Source organism: Ranitomeya variabilis, chromosome 1 (genome assembly GCF_051348905.1).
Source record: "Ranitomeya variabilis isolate aRanVar5 chromosome 1, aRanVar5.hap1, whole genome shotgun sequence".
Taxonomy (NCBI): Eukaryota; Metazoa; Chordata; class Amphibia; order Anura; family Dendrobatidae; genus Ranitomeya; species Ranitomeya variabilis.
In genome coordinates, this window is record NC_135232.1 from 427926490 (window position 1) to 427953472 (window position 26983).

General features: G+C 42.4%; 1 protein-coding gene across 2 annotated transcripts in view; it reads left to right on the forward strand.

Annotated features, from left to right (window-relative positions):
* Positions 1–26983, forward strand: part of LOC143763352 (RNA exonuclease 1 homolog) — a 210104-nt gene that overhangs the window by 158274 nt on the left and 24847 nt on the right. For both annotated transcript variants that reach the window (XM_077249273.1, XM_077249272.1), the window contains exons 12-15: positions 390–500; positions 583–698; positions 21317–21455; positions 21765–21885. In XM_077249273.1, coding sequence (XP_077105388.1) covers positions 390–500; positions 583–698; positions 21317–21455; positions 21765–21885 — 487 coding nt within the window. The remainder of the gene's footprint in view (positions 1–389; positions 501–582; positions 699–21316; positions 21456–21764; positions 21886–26983) is intronic.

Consider the following 26983-nt stretch of genomic DNA (forward strand, 5'->3'; position numbering starts at 1 on the left):
GAGCATCTTTTAGGGCCATAATGAACGTTTCTGTAGCACTATATTGGGCAAATGTGTCTATGGAGCATCTTATGGGGCCATTATTAACATTTATGCAGGATTATATGGGGCTCCTGATTCAATATGGATATTCAAAAACACTCAACCTACTGATGTCTCAATTTTACTTTTATTGGTATCTATTTTAACATTATGGGGATTCAGGAATGTACCTTGGCTTGGTCATACAGTTTCAATAGAGTTAATGGTTCAAGTGGGGGAGGTTTGGGGGGGGGGGGGGGCGCCAAACTGATCCTGTGCCCCGGGTGCAGGAAAGGCTAGATACACCTCTGACAGTGTGCTATTTCTTTAAACACGTCTTCAGATTTTTTTTTTTCTCTTACCCAAAGCTACATGTGCACGATGGCCAAAGAGAAAATCTTGATGGATTTATAAAGACTTTTGTCAAGCTTCAGCCTTCAGATGGAAATCCTGGAATATTTTCTGTGGATTGTGAAATGGTAATCAAGGATCCAAGGACTTTATGATCTAAAAAAAGCTATTTTATGGTCTTTAATTGTTTTTTTTATATATCATGTATAGTGTTACACAACTCAAGGTCTGGAACTTGCCAGAGTCACTGTGGTCGATTCTAGTTTACAGGTGGTTTATGACACTTTTGTTAAGCCGGATAATGAAATCATAGACTATAACACAAGGTATGTATACACTTTAATGCTTATTATTTGAAGTGCATGTGATGTGTTTTTTTTTTCTCCTACTAAAATGATTTGAATGTATTCAGTATGTCCTGTTGGTTGAGGCAATAGCTATAAAAGACCATTTTAATGTATATAGTTTAGTGACCTAGTTTTCCTCCCCCCTTTTATTCTTTCCTTTCAACTGATTTACAGAATTTAGTGGTTAACTAGCAAATTCTGAAATTTTGTACTGGACTGCTATAGTATCATACAGAGTAGGGAGGTGAAGTATGAACAGCAGTGATGGCAAAACCAGAAGGAAGAGTTCTTGTAGCTTGTGAACTTTTGTCCAAAAGACATGGAATGGTTTGAGAATAAAACTTACCGTATATACTCGAGCGAGTATAAGCCGAGAATTTGAGCCCATTTTTTTAGGCTGAAATTACCCCTATCGGCTTATACTCGAGTCATACCCTGGGGTCGGCAGGGGAGGTGGAGCGGCAGCGGTCTAAGCATACTCACCTGCTCCTGGCATGGTTCCTGCTTCCCCGGCGCCGGCAGTTTCTTCCTGTAGTGAGCCGTCACATGGTACCGCTCATTACAGTAATGAATATGGACCCGACTCCACTCCCATAGAGGTGGAGCCCCATATTCATTACTGTAATGAGCGGTACCATGTGACCGCTCACTACAGGAAGATGATGTCGGCGCCGGGGAAGCAGGGACCGTGCCAGGAGCAGGTGAGTATAAGCCGTGTGCGATATTCACCTGCTCCCCGTTCCACCATTGCCAGCCGCTGCGTCTTCTGCATCCTCTGCACTGACGCTCAGATTAGTACGCGCCGCCCTCTGCCTGAGCAGTCAGTGCAGTGGACGGGGAACATAGCGGCGGCGGTGGAACACGAAGCAGGTGAATATAGAAAGTGCCGGGGGCCTGAGCGACGAGAGGGGAGTATGTGATTTTTTTATTTTTTTTTTTTAATCGCAGCAACAGCATATGGGACAAATGACTATATGGAGCATCTTATGGGGCATAATCAGCATTTATGGAGCATTACATGGGGCAAATGACTGTATGGAGCATCTTATGGGGCTATAATCAGCATTTATGGAGCATTACATGGGGCAAATGACTGTATGGAGCATCTTATGGGGCCATAATCAGCATTTGTGCAGCATTATATGGATTAGGGTAGCTTATTCTGCTAGTAACGTGTTAGTTCCAGAAGGTTTGAGAGCTCTTTCCACTCCAGCGTTCGCAACCTCTTGGGCAAGAAGGCGGAGGTGTCCATCAACCAAATATGTAAGGCAGCAAGTTGGTCCTCTCCTTAAACCTTCTATAGACACTATAGGCTGGATTTATTCTCTACGGCAGATCTAACCTTTGGTTGAAGGTGGTCCCTTCCGTAAGGGGGATTTTCTCTATAAATCTCTCAGGTGGTGCTGTCATGAGTGAAAGGAAAAGTCTATGCTACCACTGGTAATGGGATTTTCCAGAGCCCATGACGGCACCCTTATATCCCCCGAACCCCCCCCCCCCCCCAAATCACTGGTTGTTGGTGCACTGTTCAAGCTAAGTGATTAGATTGTGTGGTGACATTTTGGTGTATAGGCATGTGCCTGTAACCATTTGGAGGTCCTCTCATACTCTGTAACCCAACTGGTGTAGGAGAGAGGTGCTGCCCTTTTATTCCTGAGTTTCCTGTCCTGGATGGGCAGAACCTCTCCCAGCTGGTGCTGTCATGGGCTATGGAAAGTCCCATTACTGGTGATACTTAAATTATAGAAACTTTATAATTTTCCAGACATAAAGACCAGAGGAATTTATAACATAACAATGAAAAAATATCTGCTACTCAAGGAACACTTGGGGCGCAGGGGAACCATTCGACTACCCGTATTATTATTACTTAGAAGTGCTCACAGTTACAGCTCCACAATTCAGGTAATATGCTTTTATACCATTTTCAACATGGCATTTTGAGTCCTGTTTACCTTTATGTAGTCTGGAGCTTTCATTTGGGTATATTTATAAGATACCTTAGGCACTTTATAACAGTATTATCTGTACCTAAGTGTAAGCCATTTATTTGATTACAAGATCTTTGTAGATTTGCTCTCTTTTATAGTGGTAGTAATTTTTTGCCTGATTAGGGGCTGTCCATATGCATTTGCACGTTATCTTTGGGTAGGTTATTTTTTTTATTTGTTCCCTACCTGGGTTATATCTGTATTTGTCTTGTGACCTTTTTATTTTAATCTAATATATAAAGGTGTGTGTGTGTGTGTGTGTATGTCCGGGATTGGCTTCTGAACCGTCGCAGCTACAGCCACAAAATTTTGCACAGTCACACGTCTGGACCCCGAGAGCGTCATAGGCTATGTTGTGAGGTGAAATTTTAACCCCCCGCTTTCCAATTCACCAAACAATTTTGCCCCTATCTACATAATGGGGAAAAAATGAAAGGAAAAGTGTTGGAGGCAAATTAACAGCTGCCAGATGTGAACAAGGGGGACTTAAAGAATGAGAGCGATGGCGCCAAAGAGTATATACTGTACAGTTGCTAAGGTGGGGCCCCAACATGTGATAATCACCACACCACCACGGGGATATGAACACACACACAAAATGCGCCACACACTACCACGTGCTCGAACACATATACCACCCTAAGCGCACATTTCACCACACATACACCAACCTCGCCACATAAAAGTCGAAACACAAAAGTCACGGCTCAAAACTCGCCACGCGCAAAACTCTCCACATGCAAAACTCGCCACACGTGCAAAACTCACCTCATGGAAAACTCGCCACACGCAAAACTTGCACACGCGGAAAAATTGCCACATGCACAAAAGTTGCAACACATGCAAAAGTTGCCTCACACAAAACTTGCACATACTCAAAAGGCACCACACATAAAACTCGCCACGCGCAAAACTGGCCATGCGCAAAACTTGCTGCACACAACTTGCTACACTAACCTGTCACATGCAACTCGACACACAAAAAGTTGCTACACGCATGTCACCACACAAAACTCATCTCACAAAAGTCGCTACATGTATGTCGCCACACGCAACTCAACACACACAACTTGACACACGAAACTCGCTCTAAAACACACACAAGTCTGGTATTATCCTTCAAAAATAAAAATCTGTTTAATAAGCAGACAAACTACAAGAGCAACAAATGTACCATATAGGAATCTGGCAGCTGTCAGTCACATGACCTGTCTATTATGTGTATGTGTGAGCTAATATATACTGCCAGGGGGTGGGCTTACTGTTGGCTGGGGATTTATCAGGCTGCCAATTTAGCTTACAAATACTGAGGTAAAAATACTGACCAAATAACGTGTGAACGAGGTCTAATACAGGAGGAGATGACATACAGATATATACTATATACAGGAGGAGATGACACACAGGTATATACTATTTACAGGAGGAGATGACACACAGATATATACTATATTACAGGAGAGATGACACACAGGTATATACTATATACAGGAGAGATGACACACAGGTATATACTATATAGAGGAGGAGATGACATACAGGTACATACTACATACAGCAGGAGATGACATACAGGTATATACTATATACAGGAGGAGATGACACACAGGTATATACTATATACAGGAGCAGATTACCTACAGGTATATAGTATATACAGGAGGAGATGACATACAGGTATATGCTATGTATAGGAGATGACCTACAGGTATATACTATATACAGGAGGAGATGACACACAGATATATACTATATATAGGTGAGATGACACACAGGTATATACTATATACAGGAGGAGATTACATACAGGTATATACTATATATAGGAGGAGATGACATACAGGTATATACTATATACAGGGGACATGACACAGCAGGTATATACTATATACAGGGGAGATGACATACAGGTATATACTATATACAGGAGATGACATACAGGTGTATACTATATATAAGGGAGATGACAAACATGTATATACTGAGGTGAAAATGAGAGGTGTGAGGTGAAAATGAAAAGGTGTGAGTGCAAAATGAGAGGAGTGAGGGAAAATAGTGGAGTGATCGGAAAATGACAGATGTGAGGTCGAAATGACAAGTGTTAGGGGGGAATGAGAGGAGTGAGGGGGAAAATAAGAGGAATGAGGGGGAAAATGAGAGGTGTGAGGGAGAAAATGAGAGATGTGAGGGGGAAAATGAAAGATGTGATGGGGAAAATGAGAGGCATGATGGGAAAATAAGAGAAGTGAGGTGCTATAACTAACCACAGATATTTACTATGCCCAGGCAACGCTGGGCTCTTCAGCTAGTTATTGATAAACTTTAAATTTTAATTCAATATTCTGGTTCTCTTCATTTAGCTGGTTGTTTAATTACATTTTGGCTATTCATTGCTTTATTGTTTTGAAGTGCCATCGTTGCAATATATGACAGGTTTTTTTTATATATATACTCAAGGAGCATGCTTATGTATAAACCTATAAAGATTATTAAGTATATGCTGAGTATCTATTAGATGTAAACATAATTTACAATTGTGCTCAAAAGTTTACATACCCCGGCAGAATTTTTGCTTTTTTGGCCTTTTTTCGGAGAATATGAGTAACTCCAAGACTTTTTCTCCACTCATGGTTAGTGATTAGGTGAAGCCATTTATTGTAGAGCTACTGTTTTCTCTTTTTAAATTGTAATGACAACCCAAAACATCCAAATGATCCTGATTAGTGATGAGCGAGTATACTCGTTGCTCGGGTGGTCTCCGAGTATTTGTAAGTGCTCGGAGATTTAGTTTTCTTTGCCTCAGCTGCATGATTTACAGCTGATAGCTTGAATACATGTGGGAATTCCCTAGCAACCAGGCAACCCCAACATGTACTCAGGCTGGCTAGCAGTCAAATCATGCAGCTGCGTCAACAAAAACCCAAGCAACGAGTTCACTCGCTCATCACTAATCCTGATCATACCCTGGTGATTTTGGCCTGATAACATGCACAGAAATTGACACAAATGGGTTTGAATGGCTACTAAAGGTAACATCCTCACCTGTGACCTGCTTGCTTATAATCAGTGTGTGCATAAAAGCCGAGTGAGTTTCTGGGATCCAGACACTCTTGCATCTTTCATCCAGCCACTGATGTTTCTGGATGGTGAGTCATGGGGAAAGCAAAAGAATTGTCAACGGATCTACGGGGAAAGGTAGTTGAACTGTATAAAACAGGAAAGGGATACAAAGATATCCAAGGAATTGATAATGCCAGTCAGCAGCATTCAAACTGTGATTAACAAATGGAAAATTAGGGCCCTGTATAAACAAAACCACTGTCAGGTAGACCAACAAGAATATCATCCACAACTTCCAGGAAAATTTGTTTGGGATGCAAAGAAAAACACAAATAACATCAGCTGAAATACATGACTCTCTGAAAACTAGCTATGTGGCTGTTTCAAGATGCACAATAAGGAAGCACTTGAAGAAAACTGGGCTGCATGGAGTCACCAGAAGAAAGACATTACTGCGCAAATGCCACAAAGTATCTCCCCTACAATACGCGAAACATCTCAAAGACAAGCCTCAAAACTTCTGGAACAAGGTAATTTGGAGCAACGAGACCAAAATTGAACTTTTTGGCCACAGCCATAAAGGTTACATTTGGAGAGAGGTTAACAAGGCCTGTGATGAAAAACACCATTCCTACTGTAAAGCACGAAGGTGGGTCGCTTATGTTTTTGGGATGTGTGAGCTACAAAGGCACAGGAAACTTGGTCAAAGTTGAAGGAAAGATGAATGCAGCATGTTATCAACAAATTCTGGTGGCAAAGTTGCACTCATCAGCTCAGAAGCTGTGCATGGGATGTACTTGAACGTTCCAACATGACAATGATCCAAAACACAAGAGCAAGTTAAGGCTACTTTCACATTAGTCCGTCGGTACGGGCCGTCGCAAACCGTCGGCCCGATGTACCGACAGACAGTGTGTTAAAGTAGCACTACGTGGGCAGCGGATGCAGTTTTACAACGCATCCGCTGCCCATTGGGAGTTCCGGGGAGGAGGGGGCGGAGTATCGGCCACGCATGCTGTTCTATAGGGGAGATCGTCGTGGGACACTCGTTATTAATTGGACTGCGTCGGACAGGGAGTATACGGTTTATTATTTTTTTTATTTTTTGCAGGCGATAGAGTATGGTAAGTATGGTTAAATTAAGAATATTAAAATACTTTTTTCTGGCTGTCTTTATTTTTTATTTTAACTCTTTCACTACTATTGGATTAATAATGGATAGGCGTCTTATTGACGCCTCTCCATTATTAACCGGGCTTAATGTCCCCTTACATTAGCAAGGTGACATTAACCCCTTATTACTCCATATCCCACCGCTACTTGGGAGTGGGAAGTGAGGGGCTAAGTGCGCTATTTCTGGGGCGGCCGCGGACTGGTATTTGTAGCCGGGGGGGGGGGACAATATCCATGGCCCCTCTCTAGGCTATGAATATCAGCCCGCAGCGGTCTGCGCAGCCTTTCTGGCTATAAAATATAGGGGGACCCCATGTCGTTTTTTTTTTTTTTTTTTTGGGGTCCCCTTATTTTAATAGCCAATAAAGGCTGCGCAGACGGCTGCGGGCTGATATTCATAGCCTGGAAGGGGGACATGGGTATTAACCCCTTCCCAGGCTACAAATATTGGCCCCCGGCCATCAGCTTTCCCCCTCTGGCTCAGAAAATTGCGCGGGAGCCCACGCCATTTTTTTCCTTTTTAAAAAAAATAAATAAATAAATTAAACGTTCTTTAAGAAACACAGGCCTTGCTATTATATATCTATGGATGGATAACTATGGCTGTATCTAGCCATATATCCATCTTGCTACTTTCACACATCAGGTTTTTGCCGTCAGGCACAATCCGGCGAGTTTTGAAAAAAAGGATCCGTTTTCTTCTCAGTTATATTCGCGCCGGATTGCGACCTGATGGCCACACGTTTCTTCCTTTTTTGCTGGATCTGTCAAAAGCTGTTTCCAGCAGATGGAGAAAATGTACAGAGGAACGTTTTTTCTGTCCGGCGAAAAAACGCACAGCAGCGGATCCGGCGAAAAACATATGAAACTGAGATGTGAAATGATGAATCCGGCCTCCGAATCCAGTTTTTCATGAATTTTTGCCATTGAAATCATGTACATCTTCCATTCTCTCTCTCTCAAAAAAAACAAAACTGATCAGTTGCATCAGTTTTTCACGATTTGCAACAGATCCGTCTTTTTCAAAAATTCGCCGGATCCTGCCTGATGGATAGATGTAGATGGATATATGGATAGTTAGGCTACTTTCACACATCATTTTGTTTCCGTCAGGCAGGATCCGGCAAATTTAGAAATTTTGAAAAAACGGATACTTTGCAAATAGTGAAAAACTGACGCAACTGATCCGTCTTTTTTTGTTTGTTTGTTTTTTTTAGAGAGAGAGAATGGAAGATGTGCATGATTTCAATGGCAAAAATTCATGAAAAATCGGATTCGGAGGCCGGATTCATCATTTCACATCTGTTTCATACATTTTTTTGCCAGATCCGTCGCTGTGCTTTTTTTTCGCTGGCCAGAAAAAACTTTCCTCTGTAAGTTATCACCGTCCCCCTGGAAAGTTAGGTTTTTTTTTGGTTTTTTTCTTTTTTTTTTTTTTTTTTTTTTTGCGGATCCAGCAAAAAACAGATGAAACGTGTGGCCATCAGGCGCAATCCGGTGCTAATACAACTCTATGAGAAAAAAAACGGATCCGGCGAAAAAAAGATCCGTTTTTTTCAAAACTCGCCGAATTATGCCTGACGACAAAAACCTGATATGTGAAAGTAGCCTAACTATCCATATATCTATCCATAGAAATATCTATCTACGTCTAACTCATTCCTTCTATCTATCCATCCATCCACCCACCTCTGTCTGTCTGTGTAATGGAGTGTGGGTTGGACAAATGTAAAAGAGGAGCTTGGACAAGACATGACATCACAAATCCTTTTTTTTTGTTCAATATAATACATCTTTATTTAGCTTTCAAAACGCATACAAAAAATGCATTAAAACCACACAAAAAATGCATCAAAAATGCACCTGCGTTTTCTGCCAAGAGCTGTGCATTTAGTGCAGAAAAATCCGCAGGCAAATCTGCAACGTGTGCACATACCCTTACAATGAAACCCCTAAAAAATTCTGGTGTAAGCAATTAACTTCATAAGCCACATGCTTAGATTGCACACAGGTGGACTTCCTTTCACTAAGTGTCATGTGGTCTCTCCGTGTATACACTTCTTTTCTAAAAGGCCACATAGGCTGCAACACCATTAAGCAACAGACACCACTAAACAACACTACCATGAAGACCAATGAGATCTCCAAACACGTCTGGGACAAAGTTGAGGTACAAGTCAGGGCTGGGTTATTTAAAAAAAAAAAAAAAAAAAAATCCAATTTCCGGAGCATTATCAAATCCTTTATCATCAAATGGAAAGCACATGCCAAGAGAGGGCCACCCACCAAATCTCTCAGCCCAGAGGGCATTAATCAGACAAGCAGCACAGTGACCAAAGGTAACCCTGAAGGCGTTAGAGTTCCCAAGCAGAGACTGAAGAATCTGTCCATATGATAAAAGTAAGCCATACACTCCATAGAGGTGGCCTTTATAGAATAGTGGGCAGAAAAAAGCCTTTACTTACACACACATTGTAGGTTTTGTTTTGAGTTTGCCAAAAGAGATGTGGGAGACTCTCCAAATGTATGGAAGAAGGTACTGTGGTCAGATGAGGCCAAAATTGAATTTTTTTGGTCTCCAAGGTAAATGCTATTTCTGGTGCCAACCAAAAACAGCTCATCACCCCAAGAACGCCATCCCCACAGTGAAACGTGGTGGTGGTAGGAGCATCACACTGTGGTGGTTTTTCGGCAGCAGAGACAGGGCAAATGGTATATATGTTGAGAGGAAGATGGATGGTGCGAGATACAGGGATATTCTTGAGAGAAACCTCTGTCTGTCAGTTGTTTGAGACTGTCTTGTTAGATGGTGAACATCCGTCCCAATGACACAAAGCATACGGATAATGCCACACTACCATGGTTTAATGTGTAAATGTTTTCGAGTGGCGCAGTCAAAGCCCAGACCTTAATCCATTTGAGAATCTGTGGTCAGACATGAATATTTCTGTTCACCACAGGAAACCATCTAACTAGCTAGCAGGAGCTGGAGCAGTTTTACCTTGAGGAATGGCCAAAAATCCCATTGGCAAAATGTTGAAAGCTCAAAGACTTATCCAAAATGACTTGTATCTGTAATTGCTGCAAAAGGAGGCTCTACAAAGCACTGACTTCAGGGGATGAATAGTTACGTACACTGAAGCTTTTAGTCCCATTTCTTTTGTTTGCTACACAGGTAAAAGAAAACCAAATGTTAAGTTATGTTATTTACACAAACTGATGCGAACCCTCAAAGAAAACAGTGAATTTCAATGTTGAGGTAGCAAAACATGAAAAAATGCAAGGGGGAGTGGGGCATTTGAATGCTTTCGCAAGCCATTCTAAAGTGCCTAATGCATATTTGTTTTAATTAGTATGACAGCCTGGTGATTGCAGAGTATGAAAAAGTATGTAATGTATTCTAATATAAAATATTATATACAAAATGGCAAAACACACAGCCTCTCAATAATATCTGGAGACATCCTGGTCACTAAATGAGGCACAGTGAAACCTCAACGTGCGTTTCAATGCTGGACTGTGGTTTTGTATGGAGCTCCTGACTAGGCAGGAAGACCAGAGAAAGTAGGAACTTCGAGCAACTGTCATTTTAACTTTTATTAAAAAAAATAAATAATGCAAGTGAAAATAAGAAACTTTGTAATATATTGTATCAGAGAATTCTGTTTTTTTTTTTTCTCCCCATTGAACATTCTCAAAATTCTCTCTTCCTGGGTAAAATCTGTATTAATGTAAGACCGTTAAATTACTGAGAGGAGTTACACTACTGGTAATAAGATCCTATACAGATGGGAGGGAACAGAAGGCTGCAACTTCTAGCTCCTCCCTCCTCCTCACTGCTTCATAGAAGATGAGTCATTACTGATAAGACTTAATAAATTTATTTAAATGTCTGTGTTCACTGAATAGTTTTTACCCTTGAATTAAGAATTTTGAGAATGAAAGATCCATCCTGAAGGAGAGACAGAGTCCTCTGATAAGATATTACAACGTTTTATTTTTGTATGTAGTTAATTTTTGCGATGGAGTAACCGTAATTTTAATTTTTAGCACCTTCCTATATTTCACATAAAGGTGTTCTAGCATTATGACTTACAGGTATGCCATGGTGATTATGCGGACACTGGGCAGTTAACAGTTGAGCTCCTGCAGCAACAGCTGTGGTCAATGTCAATGATGTGACTGCTCTCAAAGACAGCTATACACTGGAGGGCTATACACTGACAGGCGGTAATCGCTCCCGCACTGCATCACTGAGCTGCCATGAGAGAGTTCACCGGAGTTCATCAGTTAATCAGCTCCGGTGATCTCCCTTACGGCACTACTATTGCATGAGAAAGTTCTCACACAGTGGTGGTGCCGTAAGTGAGATTACCGGAGCTGATCAGCTGATGAACTCCGGTGAACTCTCCCACGGTAGCTCAGTGATACACTGACAAGAGGTAATTTGCTCTCGCAGTGTGTCGCCGGTGGCTGGTTGGAGCATTTACAACTCCTGATCATGTGCACATCGCTTCAGGATTATCATTGAATTAGCTTGCATAAGGATCCCATAGCATTTGTAGCTCATTTCCGCACAGAAAAAATGCATAAAAAACGCAGTGTATGCACATAGCCTTATAGTTTTGTATCTTGAAAACCAAGTTAAAACCTCGATCAAAAAGTTGTATGTAAAGAAAAATGGTATCACTGAATAGTTATCTTGACTTCCAAAAAATGCTTTCACAGAGCTTTATCGATGCAAAAATAAAGGTAAATCTCTCAAAAGTAGCAAAACCTAAAAAGAACTTGCCTAAATATGGTAATACTATAAATATACTGACCGTAAAGAACAAAATTCTTATCGCTTTGTTTTCACTACCTGTTGAACAGCATGATAAACAGGTGTTTTTTTCTTTTTTTCTTTTTCATTCTGTCTCCCAAAAATCGTGTACTTTTCCGTCTAAATAATAAAATAAAACCAAGAGAGAAGTGGCCAAAGTAAGTCCTGAGTACGGGTAGGTGCTCACGGTCCGTAATTGTCAGCTCTTTGGACGCAGCACATGTGACTAATAGGGGTGCTGTCATGATGGACTCCTGGAAACACAATTACTGATATGACACCACCAGTAGCATACCAGAGAAAACCTTCAGGGTGGGATAACTGCCTGAAGGACCTTCCTTCCAAAGGCCTTCTTTTGGTTAAACATAATGTCCAATTTATAATGTCTGCAGATAGTGTTAAGGCTTGACTACGTCGCTGCCATGCAGATATGTTCTATTGAAACCCCCAACCCATTCCGCCCTTGATGTAGAGCTTGCTCTGGTTGAATGGGATCTGACTTATCCAGAGGAGTTCTTCCTTCTGAAGAATAAGCTAGACTGATCGCATATTTAACCCACCTTGCTAGAGTAGATCTTGAAGCTCTCTTCCCCTTATTCTTTCCCCAAAACTGGAGGACTGGATTAGAGGCTGCAAAAGATTGGTGAATAGACTAAATACTGAAGAACCTGTCCTTCTTCCTTCTGTAAAAACCACAAGGATAGGTTGGAACTCACATTTTACTCAGAGGTAAGGTAAGATGATCTCTTGGCTTGTATGAAAGGTTACCACTTTTAGGTAAAAATGCCGGATGTTAGTTTGGTAGGATGCAGTCTTCCAAAACCTTTAGATGAGAATATTTGAAAGGGCCTGAATTTCTCCCATCAGTCTTGCTGAAGTAATAGCAACTAGAAAGGCTGCTTTCAAGGAAAGTGACAGTAAATCTGTGCTTTCTAGAGGCTCATATGGTGGTTTACATAGAGCTTTTAGGACCAGATTTAAGTCCCATGGGGGAGCGGAGTTTTTGATTGTGGGTAGAGATGAGCGGTGTTCGAGTCGAACTGTTTGCCAATTTCAAATTCAAGCTGTTTTGGGCGGTGTTCGAGTCGTTCGACGAACCCGAACAATTTGCTTAAAATTTGTCTGTTCGAGCTTCTGTTCGATAACTGTTCGTTCACCAAAAGCCTAGCTTGATTTGCACATTAAAACTGTTTATCATTGTTAATGGACTGTTTCAGTGTATAGGGGCGGGGGATAGATCTGTGCTGAAATAACGCCGATCTCCATTTTTTTTTTCTTTCCCGCATTTACAGAGGGGTGGTGCAGTCTCTCAGCCTATCAGCAGTGCGCACACACAGCAATGTGCATGTGATGCAGACAAGCAAGGGCATGTGTCATTGGCTGTGTATGTCACATGTCACTCCTTGCCCAATGAGAACCAGCCATTTGCCCCGTTGTCGCCATTTCCTCACTGCTGCAGCTTAGTGTTAGACGGCACCGCTGCTGCTGTGGGCGCTATACAGTCAGTCTTTTTTTGCCAGCAAATTTTCTGAGAGATAGGTTTAGGGAGTTGGGACTAGTTGTAATATCAGCCCTTTTCAGGGTAGGTTACAGCAGTTCATAGCACTGTTTGCCAGGCAGGTCTGAGCCAGTGCTGTGCAAGTGTTAGTCACAGCATTTGGTGTAATCTAGCTCAGCCAATCCTTTTGGGCTAGTAGCATTGTCTGATAGTCATCTGAGTAGCCCGCCTGTGAAGCTAGCTACACCGCCTGTGTTTCTCAATTTTTACGGCATCTAACCCAGTAAATCGTTTTGGGCTTAGTAGCAGTGTCTGCACATCAGCAGAGTAGCGCACCTGTGACGCTAGCTACACCGCCTGTGTATCTCAATTTTTACTGCATCTAACCCAGTAAATCGTTTTGGGCTTTTGAGCTTAGTAGCAGTGTCTGCACGTCAGCAGAGTAGCCCGCCTGTGAAACTAACTACATCGCCTGTGTATCTCTATTTTCACTGCATCTAATCCAGTTGATAGTTTTGGCCTAGGAGCAGTGTCTGCACTGTCCGACGAGCCCTGGTGCAATACGTTATGACGTATAGCCTGGCCCAACGCGATCAAGAGGTGGGGCAAATCACGCTGCAGGAGTGGTCTCAGATCAGGGACATATGCACCCTTCTGCACAGTTTTGAAATAGCAGCGAAGATGTTTAGTGCTGACGATGTCATTATCAGCATGACCATTACAGTGATTTACATGCTGGAGCACATCTTACACAGTGTTCGGAGTCAGGTGGTGGAACAAGAGGAGGAGAAACCGGAGGAGTCGTATGCAGAAGGGATCATATCTCCAAGGTCAAGAAGGTTGGCAGCACCAAGGCGGCTGGCATTGGAGGCTGGGGGAGAGGGATTACCGAGGACACATGGTAGCAGCCAAACTGTTGAGGAAGGTGCAGGAGGCGAGGAAGAAGTGGAGGACGAACTGGCGCTGGGCATGGAAGACTTATCAGATGAGGGAGACCTTGATCAAATTTCTGTTGTGCGAGGTTGGGGGGAGAGGGCAGACGATGGAAGCATAATTCTCACCTCGCCACCACCAAGACAACAAGGACTTGGTCCTACTGGATGCTCAAGACACATGAGTGCCTTCTTGCTGCACTACCTGCAACATGACCCTCGGATTGTCAGAATCCTAAGTAATGCCGACTACTGGGTTGCCACACTCTTAGATCCCTGGTGCAAAAGCAAATTTGGCAAAATAATTCCTGCCATAGAAAGGGATTCACGCATGCAGGAGTATCAGCACAGACTGTTACAGAATCTAACATCTGCTTTTCCACAAAACACCAGTGGTGCACGTAGTGAATCTCTGAGTTCTAACTTACCAACCGTGGGACTATCGAGTCATCACTCACCACCTGATACGATGTTACTGTTATGGTTTAACAGCAATTTTTTCCAATCGTTTCAAGATTTTTTTAGACCATCCTTTGCAAGGCCACAGGAGACAAGAAGTCTGATGCACAGCCAACGCCTAGAGAGGATGGTACAAGAGTATCTCCAAGTTAACATTGATGCCATGACTGTGGAACTGGACCCTTGCTCATTTTGGGCTTCCAATCTTGAAAAATGGCCTGAGCTCGCCACTCACGCCTTGGAGATCTTGTCGTGCCCCGCAGCCAGCGTTCTCTCTGAACGTGTGTTCAGCGCTGCTGGTGGTGTGCTGACAGATAAGCGCACGCGGCTGTCCAGTGACAATGTAGACAGACTAACGTTCACCAAGATGAACAAATCCTGGATCCGCAAGGACTTTTCTACCCCTGTGTCATCTTGGGGAGACTAAAAGCTTGATGATTTTTGAAAATCACCTCACCAACCGTTTAAAAAAAAAACTCTGGCAAAATTGATGCCACTTAAGTGGTGTCTGTGGCCGAATTTTTGGAAAAAATGGAGACTCTTTGATTCAGTCTCCTTGCTGAGTTTTACATGACGTTGCCATCGTCCATTCCAAGTGGGTGGGGTCGTCTGCAGAGTTGTTTACTCATACTATGGCCTGGGATTCAGATGTCTGCTGACTAGCAGACACTGAAGCTTTGGAGCAGAGTAGCCCAGCCACCCACCGCCTGTTTACCTAACTACTATTTTTAACAGCATCTGGCCCAGGAAATCCTTTGGGGCCTAGTAGAATTTGGTGCTACTCAGCAGCGTACTTCACCCATGAAGCAAGCTACACCGCCTGTTTACCTAACTACTATTTTATAACGGCATCTAGCCCAGGAAATCCTTTTGGGCCTAGTAGAATTTGGTGCTACTCAGCAGCGTGCCCCACCCATGAAGCAAGCTACATCGCCTGTTGATCTAATTACTAATTTTTAACTGATCTATCCCAGGAAATAGTTTTGTACCTAATAGCATTTTGTGCTACTCAGCAGAGTACCCCACCTATGAAGCAAGCTACACGGCCTGTTTACCTAACTACTATTATTTAATGGCATTTGGCCAAGGAAATCCTTTTGGGCCTAGTAGCAATTTCTGCTACTCAGCAGAGTACCCCACCCATGAAGCAAGCTACACCGCCTACTTTCTTTCTCAATCTAACCCCTCGGCTCTGGGGTGTCCACTCTCCCTCCAGCTCTCTCCTTCTCACAGGTGGACTACCGCGTGTTTTTACACTGTGGCGAATCTTTTGGGCATAGGCATAAGAAGTCGTCGAGGTAATGGATAATATGTGCCGCCTTACAAACGTCCATGACGACACATTTGAGGAAGCAACTAAACGCCTCAAATAGTGAGCAGGATATGGAGCACCCCATGGGCAAACAGCGATCTATGTAGTATGCTCCTTCACAGAAGCAGCCCAATGGGAGGACACTATTTGGAGGCACAGGTAGTAACCGGAACGCCCCCTCAATGTCTGTTTTGGCCATTAGGGTGCCCCTTCCCAACTTCTTGACCCACCTGATTGCCTCGTCAAAGGAGGTACAGTACATAGTACTGTACTTGGTTCCGCGTCGATGTTGTCGTTTACTGACCTTCCCCTTGGATATAACAAATGGTGGATTAGTCTGAATGTATTGGGTTCATTTTTTGGCACAACTCCCAACGGGGGTACCACTACGTTTTCTAAGGAAAGTGTTCTGAATGGACCCGCCGCCATTCTACCTAAAGATTTTTTTTTTTTTTTTTTGTCAAGACGTCTGGGTGTTGGTAGTGAGTTTAGATTTTTACTCCAGCCTTTCTTAACTTTAGAAGTGCATGACATGCCTATATCGGTGTCTCCTCCTCCTTTTACTCCTCCACCTCTTTTCTTTTCGCATGACTTTGTGTAGTTGTGACTTTTCCATGTGTTTGTTGTGTCTTCTGAGCAGTTTGTCAGCTTTTGGACACCTTTTAAGGTGTTTTCTATGTGTTTTCCATGTGTTTGTATGTGTTTGTGTTTGTTTGCCAGCCATTGGTTTCAATGGGGTTCGACGGTGTTCGTCGAACAGTTCGACGAACATCTCCCTGTTCGACGAACCGAACAGAACCCGTACACTAGGGAGGTGGCTCATCTCTAATTGTGGGCCGAAGTCTGCCTGTGGCTTTAACAAATCTTTTAATCCAGATAAGGCTCTCTAGCTCTCCAGAAGATAATTCAGGAAAGCAATAAAGGCTGAATTCTGCGCTTTGTATGCTAGGTCTTGGCCCCTTGTCGAACCCTGACTGGAGGAAATCAAGGATCTTTGGGACATCTGGACACTGTCAGACATTAATTCCCCATAATGTGAACAACTTTTTTTCCTGATTTTTGTTTATATTGCTGATGTCACAGGCTTTCTACTTTTTTGGATTGTGAATATTGCGGGGTCTTAAAGCCCTTGGATCTCTAGATTTACCTTTCAGGATCCTGGCTGATAGCCGCAGAAACTTCACTTTGTGATGGTATACTGGCCCTTGGAAAAGGTTGTGCCTAAATGGCAAGAGGATGGTATTTTCCAGAGCCATTTATTTCTAGTACTATGGTACTACCAAAATTATTCTGGTTTGGTCCTCCCGAGTCTTCCTCAGAACTGCCGGAATTAGGGGAAACGGTGGAAACTCATATACCAAGTTCATGTTCCATACGTGCTGGGCTGTCTTCTGGATTTAAGTAAAAATATTCCTGTGCATTTTGCATTATTTTTTTAGGTAAATGGGTCTACATGAAGAATACCCCAGCAAATGGGTTAATTGATGAAACGCTCCCCAGTTTAATGGACATTTAGATGTATGTACTTTCTGCTGAGTCTGCAGCCCGATTCTGAGACCTCTTCAAATGTGCTGCTGAGATTGAAAGTGCCATTTTTTTCTGCCCAAAGAGAGGTCTCCGGCTAAGGCTTGAAGATGGTGATGCCTTGGGCCCGCTTAATGACTGAGGAAGGACACAGTTGTGACATTGTTTGCTCGAACCCTGACTTTTCTTTTTTTGGATACTTCCATTCATTGTAAAAACAAAAAACTGGAGCTTCTTTCTTCTTTCTTTTTCACGTCATTGTGCCTGAAACTGGATTGAGGGGTAGCTCCATCTGAGTCTTCCATTTCCCCTATATAGTCTTGCTTTTGTTGGGTTCGGGTTCTCCGAAAGTCAGACACACTTTTTGATTTCTCTTCTGGAAATCCTTTTTTGTCATCGGAGGCCTTCTTTAGGATATCATCCCCTACAGGGCCAAATACCTGGAGTCCAGAAAAAGAAATTAAATATAGCTTATTTTTCGGATGCCTATCTTCATACCGTATTTTAAGCCATATAGCTCGCCTAGTGGTATTGGGTAGTGCCCCATTCCTTGCTTCAAATCAGACTGACTTCGCTTAGGTGTGCACCATAAAGCCTATTGCCAAGTAAAGATTCCAGAATATTATCTCTGGAAGCCTACTTCCTTAGGTGGTTCTCTAATTCGCCTATCCATAACTTCATGGATCTTGCCACAGAGGCAGCAGCAATATTCCTGCAATATTGCTGCAGGAGTTTCCCAGGTTCTTTTGAGTAGAGATGAGCGAATTTCATTGGGTCGGAGCTTATTCAGCAAGCAATAGCACTTACTGAATAAGCTGCAGAGGGAACCCGGCTTCCTGGATTGCTCCAGCTGATCAGCTGTTTGGCTCCGTAGCTGCATGTGTCGTGGCTGTGTAAGGCAGGGTTCACATTGCGTTGGTGCAGTCCGTTCAACCCATGCGTTAAACGGACTGCACCAACGCTAGTGCCTTTTAAAGATTGCGTTATGCGATCGCGATAGTGCTGATGCTCCACCTACGCTAGCGGTGACTGACCTGGAAACGCTGCAGACCGCGTCCGAGGGTCCGTCACAGAATGAAGGCACATCGCTAATGCATGCCGATTATGACATGCGTTAGCGATGCGCTACATAATGGCAGTCAATGGGTGCACTGAAGCATCCGTTACATAGCATTAGTGCCGCTGTGTAACGGATGTCGTTAGCGCATGCCTAATAGTCATGACGCATGCATGGAGAGCCCAACAAACAGGCTCTCCATGCATGTGTCGTGACTGTCACAGTCGCGACACATGCAGCTGCTGAGCCGAACAGCTGATAAGCAGAGCGATCTAGGAAGCCTGGTTCCCTCTGCAGCTTATTCGGTAAGCGCTATAGCTTGCCAAATAAGTCCTGACCCGATCAAATTCGGTCATCTCTACTTTTGAGTAGCTCCTCTGATTTCCTATCCATAGGATCTGTTAGACTTGATGAATCCTCCAATGGAATGGATGTTTGTTTTTTGTTTTTTTCTACTCTGGCTGTGGGAATATCAATTTTGGGGATCTCTTCTCATAACTTTACCTCTTCTGGTTCAAATTGAAGACTGGCCTTAAAATTTCTGGGTATAACAATCCTGTTTTATGTCTTCCCATTCCTTTATTATCATTGCCTTTTTATATTCCTATTGTCTGGAAATGCTCTATTCCTCTGGGACCTTAAACCCCCAAACATTTAATCCTGAATCGTGGGTGAAGGATTAGTCTTCTCAATTTTAATGATATTTGACTGCCTGCACAAGTGTATCTGTTTACTCTGATGAGAAAAGGTATATATTTTTCTCTTCTGGTAATCCTGGGGTAACAGTTTCACACTCCTCTTGCACCTGGTGGGAGTGATGAGATGACTTTCTCCTCTGAACTTGACCTTATATCCATCCCATCTCTAGGTATTTCCGGACTAGGAGTAGACTGGGAGAAATAAGAAGAAACCAAGCCAGTTAGTGTTCTGGACTGCTCTAATCATAGCCTATGTTGGTGATAAAGAAAGAATGTTCTTCCTTAACAGCTTTAGTAATGCACTCTGAACAGAGCTGCTTCCTATATGCCTCTTGGTAGCTTCATGTTACATGTGGCACAATTTCGACCTCTTTTCTTAGTAATAATAGGCCTCACTTGTCGCTCCCCTGGAAACTGGAAATGCATCGCTACATGCCGGTGTCCTAAACGCTGAATCTTCACTGCGGATTCAGGGGATGGCCATGAGGAAGCTGAGCACCCCTGAGGGGGGAGCGGCTAACCCAGGAGTTCCTGCTCAACTGGAAGGCCGAGGGACCTCTACCCAGAAGTGTCTGCCTCCAGACTATACTACAGGAGGAAGGAGTGGGACGGACCCCCCCCCCGGTTCCCTGCGTCTGGCAATGTTGGTTTCTTCTGTGCCTCAAGCTCTCCTCTCATGTGCCTGTCCTTGATAGGGACAGCAAAAACACTGATTTTTTTTTTAACCTCTTGTGTGATCCTGTCCCTAGCAAGGGTAAGAAGCACTACCTCCTGGTCGTGCTGTCAGGATGGATGTCTTGGAAAGAAGATTTTTGATTCTCTCCATAAAATATTTTTCATGGCCTTCATAGGAGGACACAGCGCATCTTCCTTTATTGGATCCGTTGGCTGTGTATGTATTTTTATTCTTGGTGGTTGTTGTTTCCTTTAATCCTGAGAGCTTATCCGAATAGTTATAGCGCTTCCTGAATAGCTGCATCGATAACCTGGATACCTGGAGCGCTCCCAATAATCGGCTGTTCGGCGTTGCATGTAGTGGCTGTGTGACGGTCACAACACATGCATGGATATCCCAACAAACAGACTCTCCAAGCATGTGTTGTGATTGTCACACAGCCGTCACACATGCAGCTGCGGCGCCGAACAGCTGATTATCGGGAGCGCTCCAGGTTACAGAGGCAGCTATTCAGGAAGCACTATAACTATTCAGATAAGTACTTATCCAAAGCTGTTTGATAAACCCTAATGCTTTGCCAACTGCTTTTTTCACTAAGTAGCTTAATGCCAGTAGACCAGGTGCAGCCTGCTTGGAGGAGCCAATGTGGTGTTTTGTTTTTTTCTTTTGTTTTTGTGTTGTTGTTTTTATACTTTGCATCAGATATGTAGAAACATTCCAGAGTTATTACCATATAAGGTGACATTAGACTTCAAACCTTATGTCCTGGTCCAGAAGGTGAAATCTGGCTTTAGATGGGGGGTTTAACAAAGTTGTAACTGGGGCTCCACTAATCTCTAGAAAAAGGATTTTGAAGCTTTCATCCTCACCACACGATTCAGTGGACAACACATGACCTTTACTGTTCCATTAGGTGTCTGGTGCCAACTGAGGTAGATTACATCCCTCTGCAATATATGTCCATTTGTAATGAGTGGAGCGCTAGTGATCTTGCATATCCATGCTGCGCTATTCAATTACAACCAGATTGTGGGGGTACATGGGATTAGCAGCTTCATTCTAGTAATAACAGTACCCTAGGATCAATCACTTATCAGTTCAGTGGACAAGTGATAAATGTCTTGTGTGTGGAAACCCCTTTTGATTAAAAACTGTAATGCTATTATAACAATTTAATAATGCAACATGTATCTCATGGTATTTATATAGTGAAGTACTGATTCTGAACAACTTGTGATCACAATTGGTTATTTATCTTTGGAGAACTGAATTTAAGCTCTGTAAAACAGTCCTTCCTTCATGTCCTTTTGTCTTTACAATGTTTACTTCAAAAGCCTGCTAAGTCCTAAACTATAAAAGGTATTGAGAACTTACATGTGCCAATCCTATATATAGGTTTTCTGGTGTAACAGAAGAAAATCTAAAGAACATAACAACATCCATTAGAGATGTACAAGCCATTATGCTCAATCTATTCAGTGCAGATACTATTCTTATAGGACATGGCTTAGAAAATGACTTGGTAGCTCTTAAGGTAAGGAAAACAGACTTGTTTACATGGGCCCCGGCTGAAAATTTGGTGACAATACAGTTGAATAGTTTTTATATATTTTGTAAATTTAACTTGTTCATATTCTATGTTTAAACAGACATTTCTACCGAAAATTGATCAGTTTGTATTACGTAGTTGTGCTCTTAGTGGGTTTGATTGCCATTGTTTGAAATTTCCTAGGATTACATTTGTTAAACAGTAGATAACAGGTTTGCATGACTATGCTTATCAATTATTTACACACAATAGTTTAATAGCTTTAATTCCATTTTACATGATTTTGTTTTACAGCTTATTCATGACACTGTGGTTGATACATCAATAGTATTTCCTCATAGATTAGGCCTGCCATATAAAAGAGCTTTAAGAAGTTTAATTGCAGACTACCTGCGTCGTATCATCCAAGATGAAGGTAAGATTGTTGCGATTTGTGATGAGTGAAATATTAGCGATAACGTTTTTGACTGGAGAGGTAGCCAGGAAATATTGTGAGGACTGGAGATAACTGTGAGATAGGAGACAAATGTATGGACAACAGTTTGTGGATAATCTTGTATGCCATTGCCACTATGTTGAAATTCTTTAAGCAATAGCTAGTGAATTGACTAATACGCTGAAAAGGCGATAGACAAATGAGATGTGACGAACATGAAACAAATGTTCAGTTTAGTCAAGGTTAAAAAAAAATTTGGGAGGTTTTAAGAACGTTGCTGTGGTTTGAAGGGCAAGGAACAATTGAAGTTTATCTGGAGATGGCAAACTTGCAAGACTGGCATTTGAGTGGTTCCATTATTTATGATGGAAATTGACACATTATAATACAATTCTTTCCCTCCTGATATTAGGTGTAGATATCCGTTTTGGGGACAGCCCAAGATATGCCAAACTTAACACACAGATGAAAACCTTAAAGGGGTTGTCCACACCTAGGATAACCCCTTCTTGATCTAAATGTTTGGCACCGATAAAATAAAGCTTATACTCTCTTCCCATGCTGGCGCTGTTCCAGCAGTGTCAGCACTTGTGTTCTCTGGGCTCTTGTGCGGTTATTATGACACGTGACCCAGTGCCCAATCACCAATCAGCGGTGGCATCACTGTCTCCACCTTCAAATAAATCGAACATCAAGAGGAAGTCAGAACAGCCACAGCCCTGACTTCTTCTTGATGTTCAATATGTCTGAAGGCGGGGCCAGTGACTCCAGTGCTGACTTGGCACCAAGCTCACGTGTCATAACCTCACTAGGATGCCAAAACAGCACAAAAGGAAGTATAAGCTTGTTTTTATTTTATCTGGGCGAAGCGTGGAATAGGAGTAGAAGGGTTGTCCAAGTAGAAGACCACTTTAAAAGTCTGATGGATAAACTGAAAATCTTAAGTTGGTGCGATATAAGAATACACAGAGCAGCACAAAGTCGTAGATAAGGAACTAGAGAATTTGTAATATGATTAAATGGAGAAAAAGGTCTAGTGGAGGAGCACAATATATTGTGTTTTTTGTAGTTATGTCACTGGTTACTTTGGTTAAGGCAGTTTCTATGAAATGGGCAAGGAAGCCATATTGTAGGTGGTCAAAAATTTTGTGTTAGATGGGAGAAGGGAGGACAGTTAGAATACTTTGACTGGATAATAACTGCAGATAGTGGTTGAGTGAAGGCTAAATCATTTCAGCGATGGTTACATGCTTTAATGGGAAAAACGGTAGTGGGTTATTAACCACTTCACAACCTTGGACGTATCTGTACGTCCAGGTCGGAAAGTCCAGGCGATGTTGCACTCACAGAATCTGTGCGGGCTCGATTGCCATCGGGTGATCAGCTGATATCACTCCTGGCACTTTAACTCCCTAAATGCTGCAATCTATATCAATCTCAGCACTTAGAAGGTAGGCAGAGGAAGGGAGCCCCCTCTAGCCTTTGATACGCCCCCCCCCCCCAAAAAAAAAAAAAAAAACCCTCCACCTGCGATGTCATCACTTGGGCCCGATCGTTGCCATGGTGACCGGATGTCGTTGTCGTACTGACCCAAATAAGTCGTCTAATTACTTATACAGCCTGAGGAATGCCGTAAAATTAAATAAATTCTTCACTTCTTGTTGATTTGTTCTTTCTGCTTCCAAAAGATCACAATCAGCTCAGATTTATCCTGCGCTCTATGCTAGGGCTTACATCAGGGTTTCCATGTAAATCTCTGAAATGTGTGATTCAGACAGAGCTCCCGATGGAAGATTCCCTACAATGAGGCAGATGAAGGCACTGTGGACATAGTCTGGTCTATAATCCGGCTGTGTCCATCTTTTTAGGCTTCCATAAAAGTGCAGTCAACCTTCGGAGGTTTCATCTGAATTGCGTCACTTGGAGATTTAGATGGAAATCCTGATGTAAGTACTCGGCATAGAGCGCTGGATAAATGTGATCCCAAATGTTTTGTAAAATGTTCCTAACAAAAGCTTCAAGTCAATCCACAATAAAAAAGTCCCCACTCAGGTCTGTCAATGGTAATCTAGGGGGCTTCCACGTTACTGGGAAAAAATGCTATGGGTCATCGCCCCCCAAAAGAAATCCAACAAATTGTGTTCTCAGATCCAAATGCCCCTCTCCCTTCTGAGCCCCAGTGGGCCTAAACCTAAACCACACTTGGCGTCCACATATTTGACATTTCTGTAACCGAGAGCCTGCCTAATATACGGGTGCGTGTCTCCAGAAGCATGAGCAGGTCACTACAATGGCAGTTTGCAATTTTCACTCAGCAACATTCACTGCTACTTGTTTCTGGAGTCAAAATAGTCTCTACACCTGTAGATAAATTCCCAAAGGGGTATAAACGCCACACTAGGGTCATTTGAAGGGGGGCTCTGTATATAGTCTGCAAACTGTTCTAGCAGGGCTGTAAAGTCTGACAAAATCAGAGAAGAAAATCCAGCTCACCACCTGCCGTTCCACACTTCTGGAGCACGGATGGAACCTGAGCAGGGTGCAACATCCAATGGAGAAAGCAGAAAAATTCCACTCCCCCAACCACTAACCATGAGTGGAGAAAGTTTTGGTGTTATCATTCATATTCCTTGAAAAAAGGGCAAGAAAGCAAAAATTCTGCCATTGTATGTAAACTTTTGAGCACAACTGTGATACATTTGGTGCAGTAATTCAATGCAGTATGCACTGTAATTTTTTTCACAAGAACTTGAGAAAGTTATGAAATATCCTATAAATGTTTGTTCTATTCCTGATCTAGGCTTTTAGTTTAGATATTCTAACTTGGTGAGAAGCACTTGTAGATAAAGTGTAGAATATCATCAAAAAGTTAAATTCAGTTCAATACAAAAAGTAAAACTCCTATATAATATAGTCATTACAAACAGAGTGATCTATTTCAAGTGTTTTTCTGTTAATGTTGATGATTATGGCTTACAGCTAATGAAAACCCAAAAGTCATCTCAGTAAATTAGAATAACAAAAAAACCTGCAAAAGCTTCCTAAATGTTTTAAACGTTCCCTTAGTCTTTCAGTAGGCTCCACAATCATGGGGAAGACTGCTAACTTGACAAATGTCCAGAAGGCAGTTATTGATACTCCACAAGGAGGGTAAGCCACAAAAGGTCATTGCTAAAGAAGCTGGCTGTTCAGAGTGCTGTATCCAAGCATATTAATGGAAAGTTGTGTAAGGAAAAAGTGTGGTAGGTAAAGGTGCTCAAGCAATAAGGATAAGCGCAGCCTTGAAAAGATTTAAAAAAAGCCATTCTAAAATTTGGTGCAGATTCACAAGGAGTGGACTGCTGCTGGAGTATTTGCTTCAAGAGCCACCACACACCGATGTATCCATCACATGGGCTACAAGTGCTGCATTCCTTGTGTCAAGCCACTCATGAGCAATAGACTATGCCAGAAACATCTTACCTGGGCCAAGGAGAAAACGAACTGGACTGGAGATGGAAATTTCATTCTCCAGCAGGACTTGGCACCACACTGCCAAAAGTACTAATACCTCTTTTAAAAACAACAGTATCACTGTGCTTGATTGGCCAGCAAACTCGCCTGACCTTAACCCCATTGAGAATCTATAGGGTATTGTCAAGAGGAAGATGAGACACCAGACCCAATAATGCAGACGAGCTGGAGGCTGCTATCAAAGCAACCTGGGCTTCCATAACACCTCAGCAGTGCCACAGGCTAATCGCCTCCATGCCACACCACATTGATGCAGTAATTGATGCAAAAGGAGCCCCGACCAAGTATTGAGTGCATATACTGAACATACATTTCAATAGGCCAACATTTTCAGATTTTACAATTTTTTTCAAGCTGGTGTTATAAAGTATTCTAATTTACTGTGCTAATGGCTTACAACCAATTAAAACCCAAGTCATTATCATCAACACTAACAGAAATAAACACTTGAAATGGATCACTGTTTGTAATGATTCTATATAATGTTTGTTTTCATTTTTTATATTGAAGATCTAAAGTAAATTAACTCTTTCATGATATTCTAATTTAGTGAGAAGCACTTGTATATGTTCAGTAGTGAGGTAGTGCTCTGGAGTCAGGAGTTAAAGAAATTGAGGAGTCAGTATTGGCTTACAGACTACACAGCCGTGTATTCTAGGAAAATCTGTGCTGCAGGAGGAAATGAATGCTCCGTCCCTCCAGAGTCTCTCCGTGTGGCTAAGCAGCCCTGTACAGCCGCATATGGGTTCTTTCTACGTTCAGCAGAAATTGAGACAAATTTTGGTGCCATTTCCCGTTGTGAAAACGTAAAATCTTGGGCTAAAACAATTTTGGTGGTAAAAATGTGGTGTTGTTTTTCTTCACTGCATGCATGGTATACAATTGTGACACACCCATGGTGTCAATGTGATCACTGCACCCCTGGATGAATTCATTGAGGTGTATTTTGTAAAATGGGGTAACTTTTGAGGAGTTCTGCTGTTATAGCACCTCAGGGGCTCTCTCAGTGGGTAATGGCAAACCATAACCGTAAAATCTGCACTATAATATGGTGCTCCTTTCCTTCTGAGCCTTCCACTGTGCCTGAAAAGTATTTCCCGATATTCTATGTAGGCTATTGGCGCACTCAGAGAAATTTTTACTACAAACGAAGGTCCCTTTTTTCCTATTAGCACGAAGAATAGTGGTAAAAATTTAATAATTGTTTCTTCTTCTAAAAATGAGGTCATATATTGGGGGGGTTCTGCTTTTCTTGCACCTCAGGGGCTTTGCCAATGTGTCATGGCACCCTCAAACTATTCTAGCAAAATTTGAACTCCAACATGGCGCGTCTTCTCTTCTGAGCTTTGCACTGTGCCTCAAAAGTAGTTTTTGACCACATGTGGGGGTATTTGCAATGTTCTGCTATTATTGCAAAAATGAGAAAATTTGGGGCTAAAACAACATTTTTGTGGGAAAAATATAATTTTTCATTTTCACAGATCAACGTTGTAAAATTCGGTGAGGCACCTGGGGGTTCAAGGTGCTCAACACATGTCTAGATACATTTCTTGAGGGGTCAAGT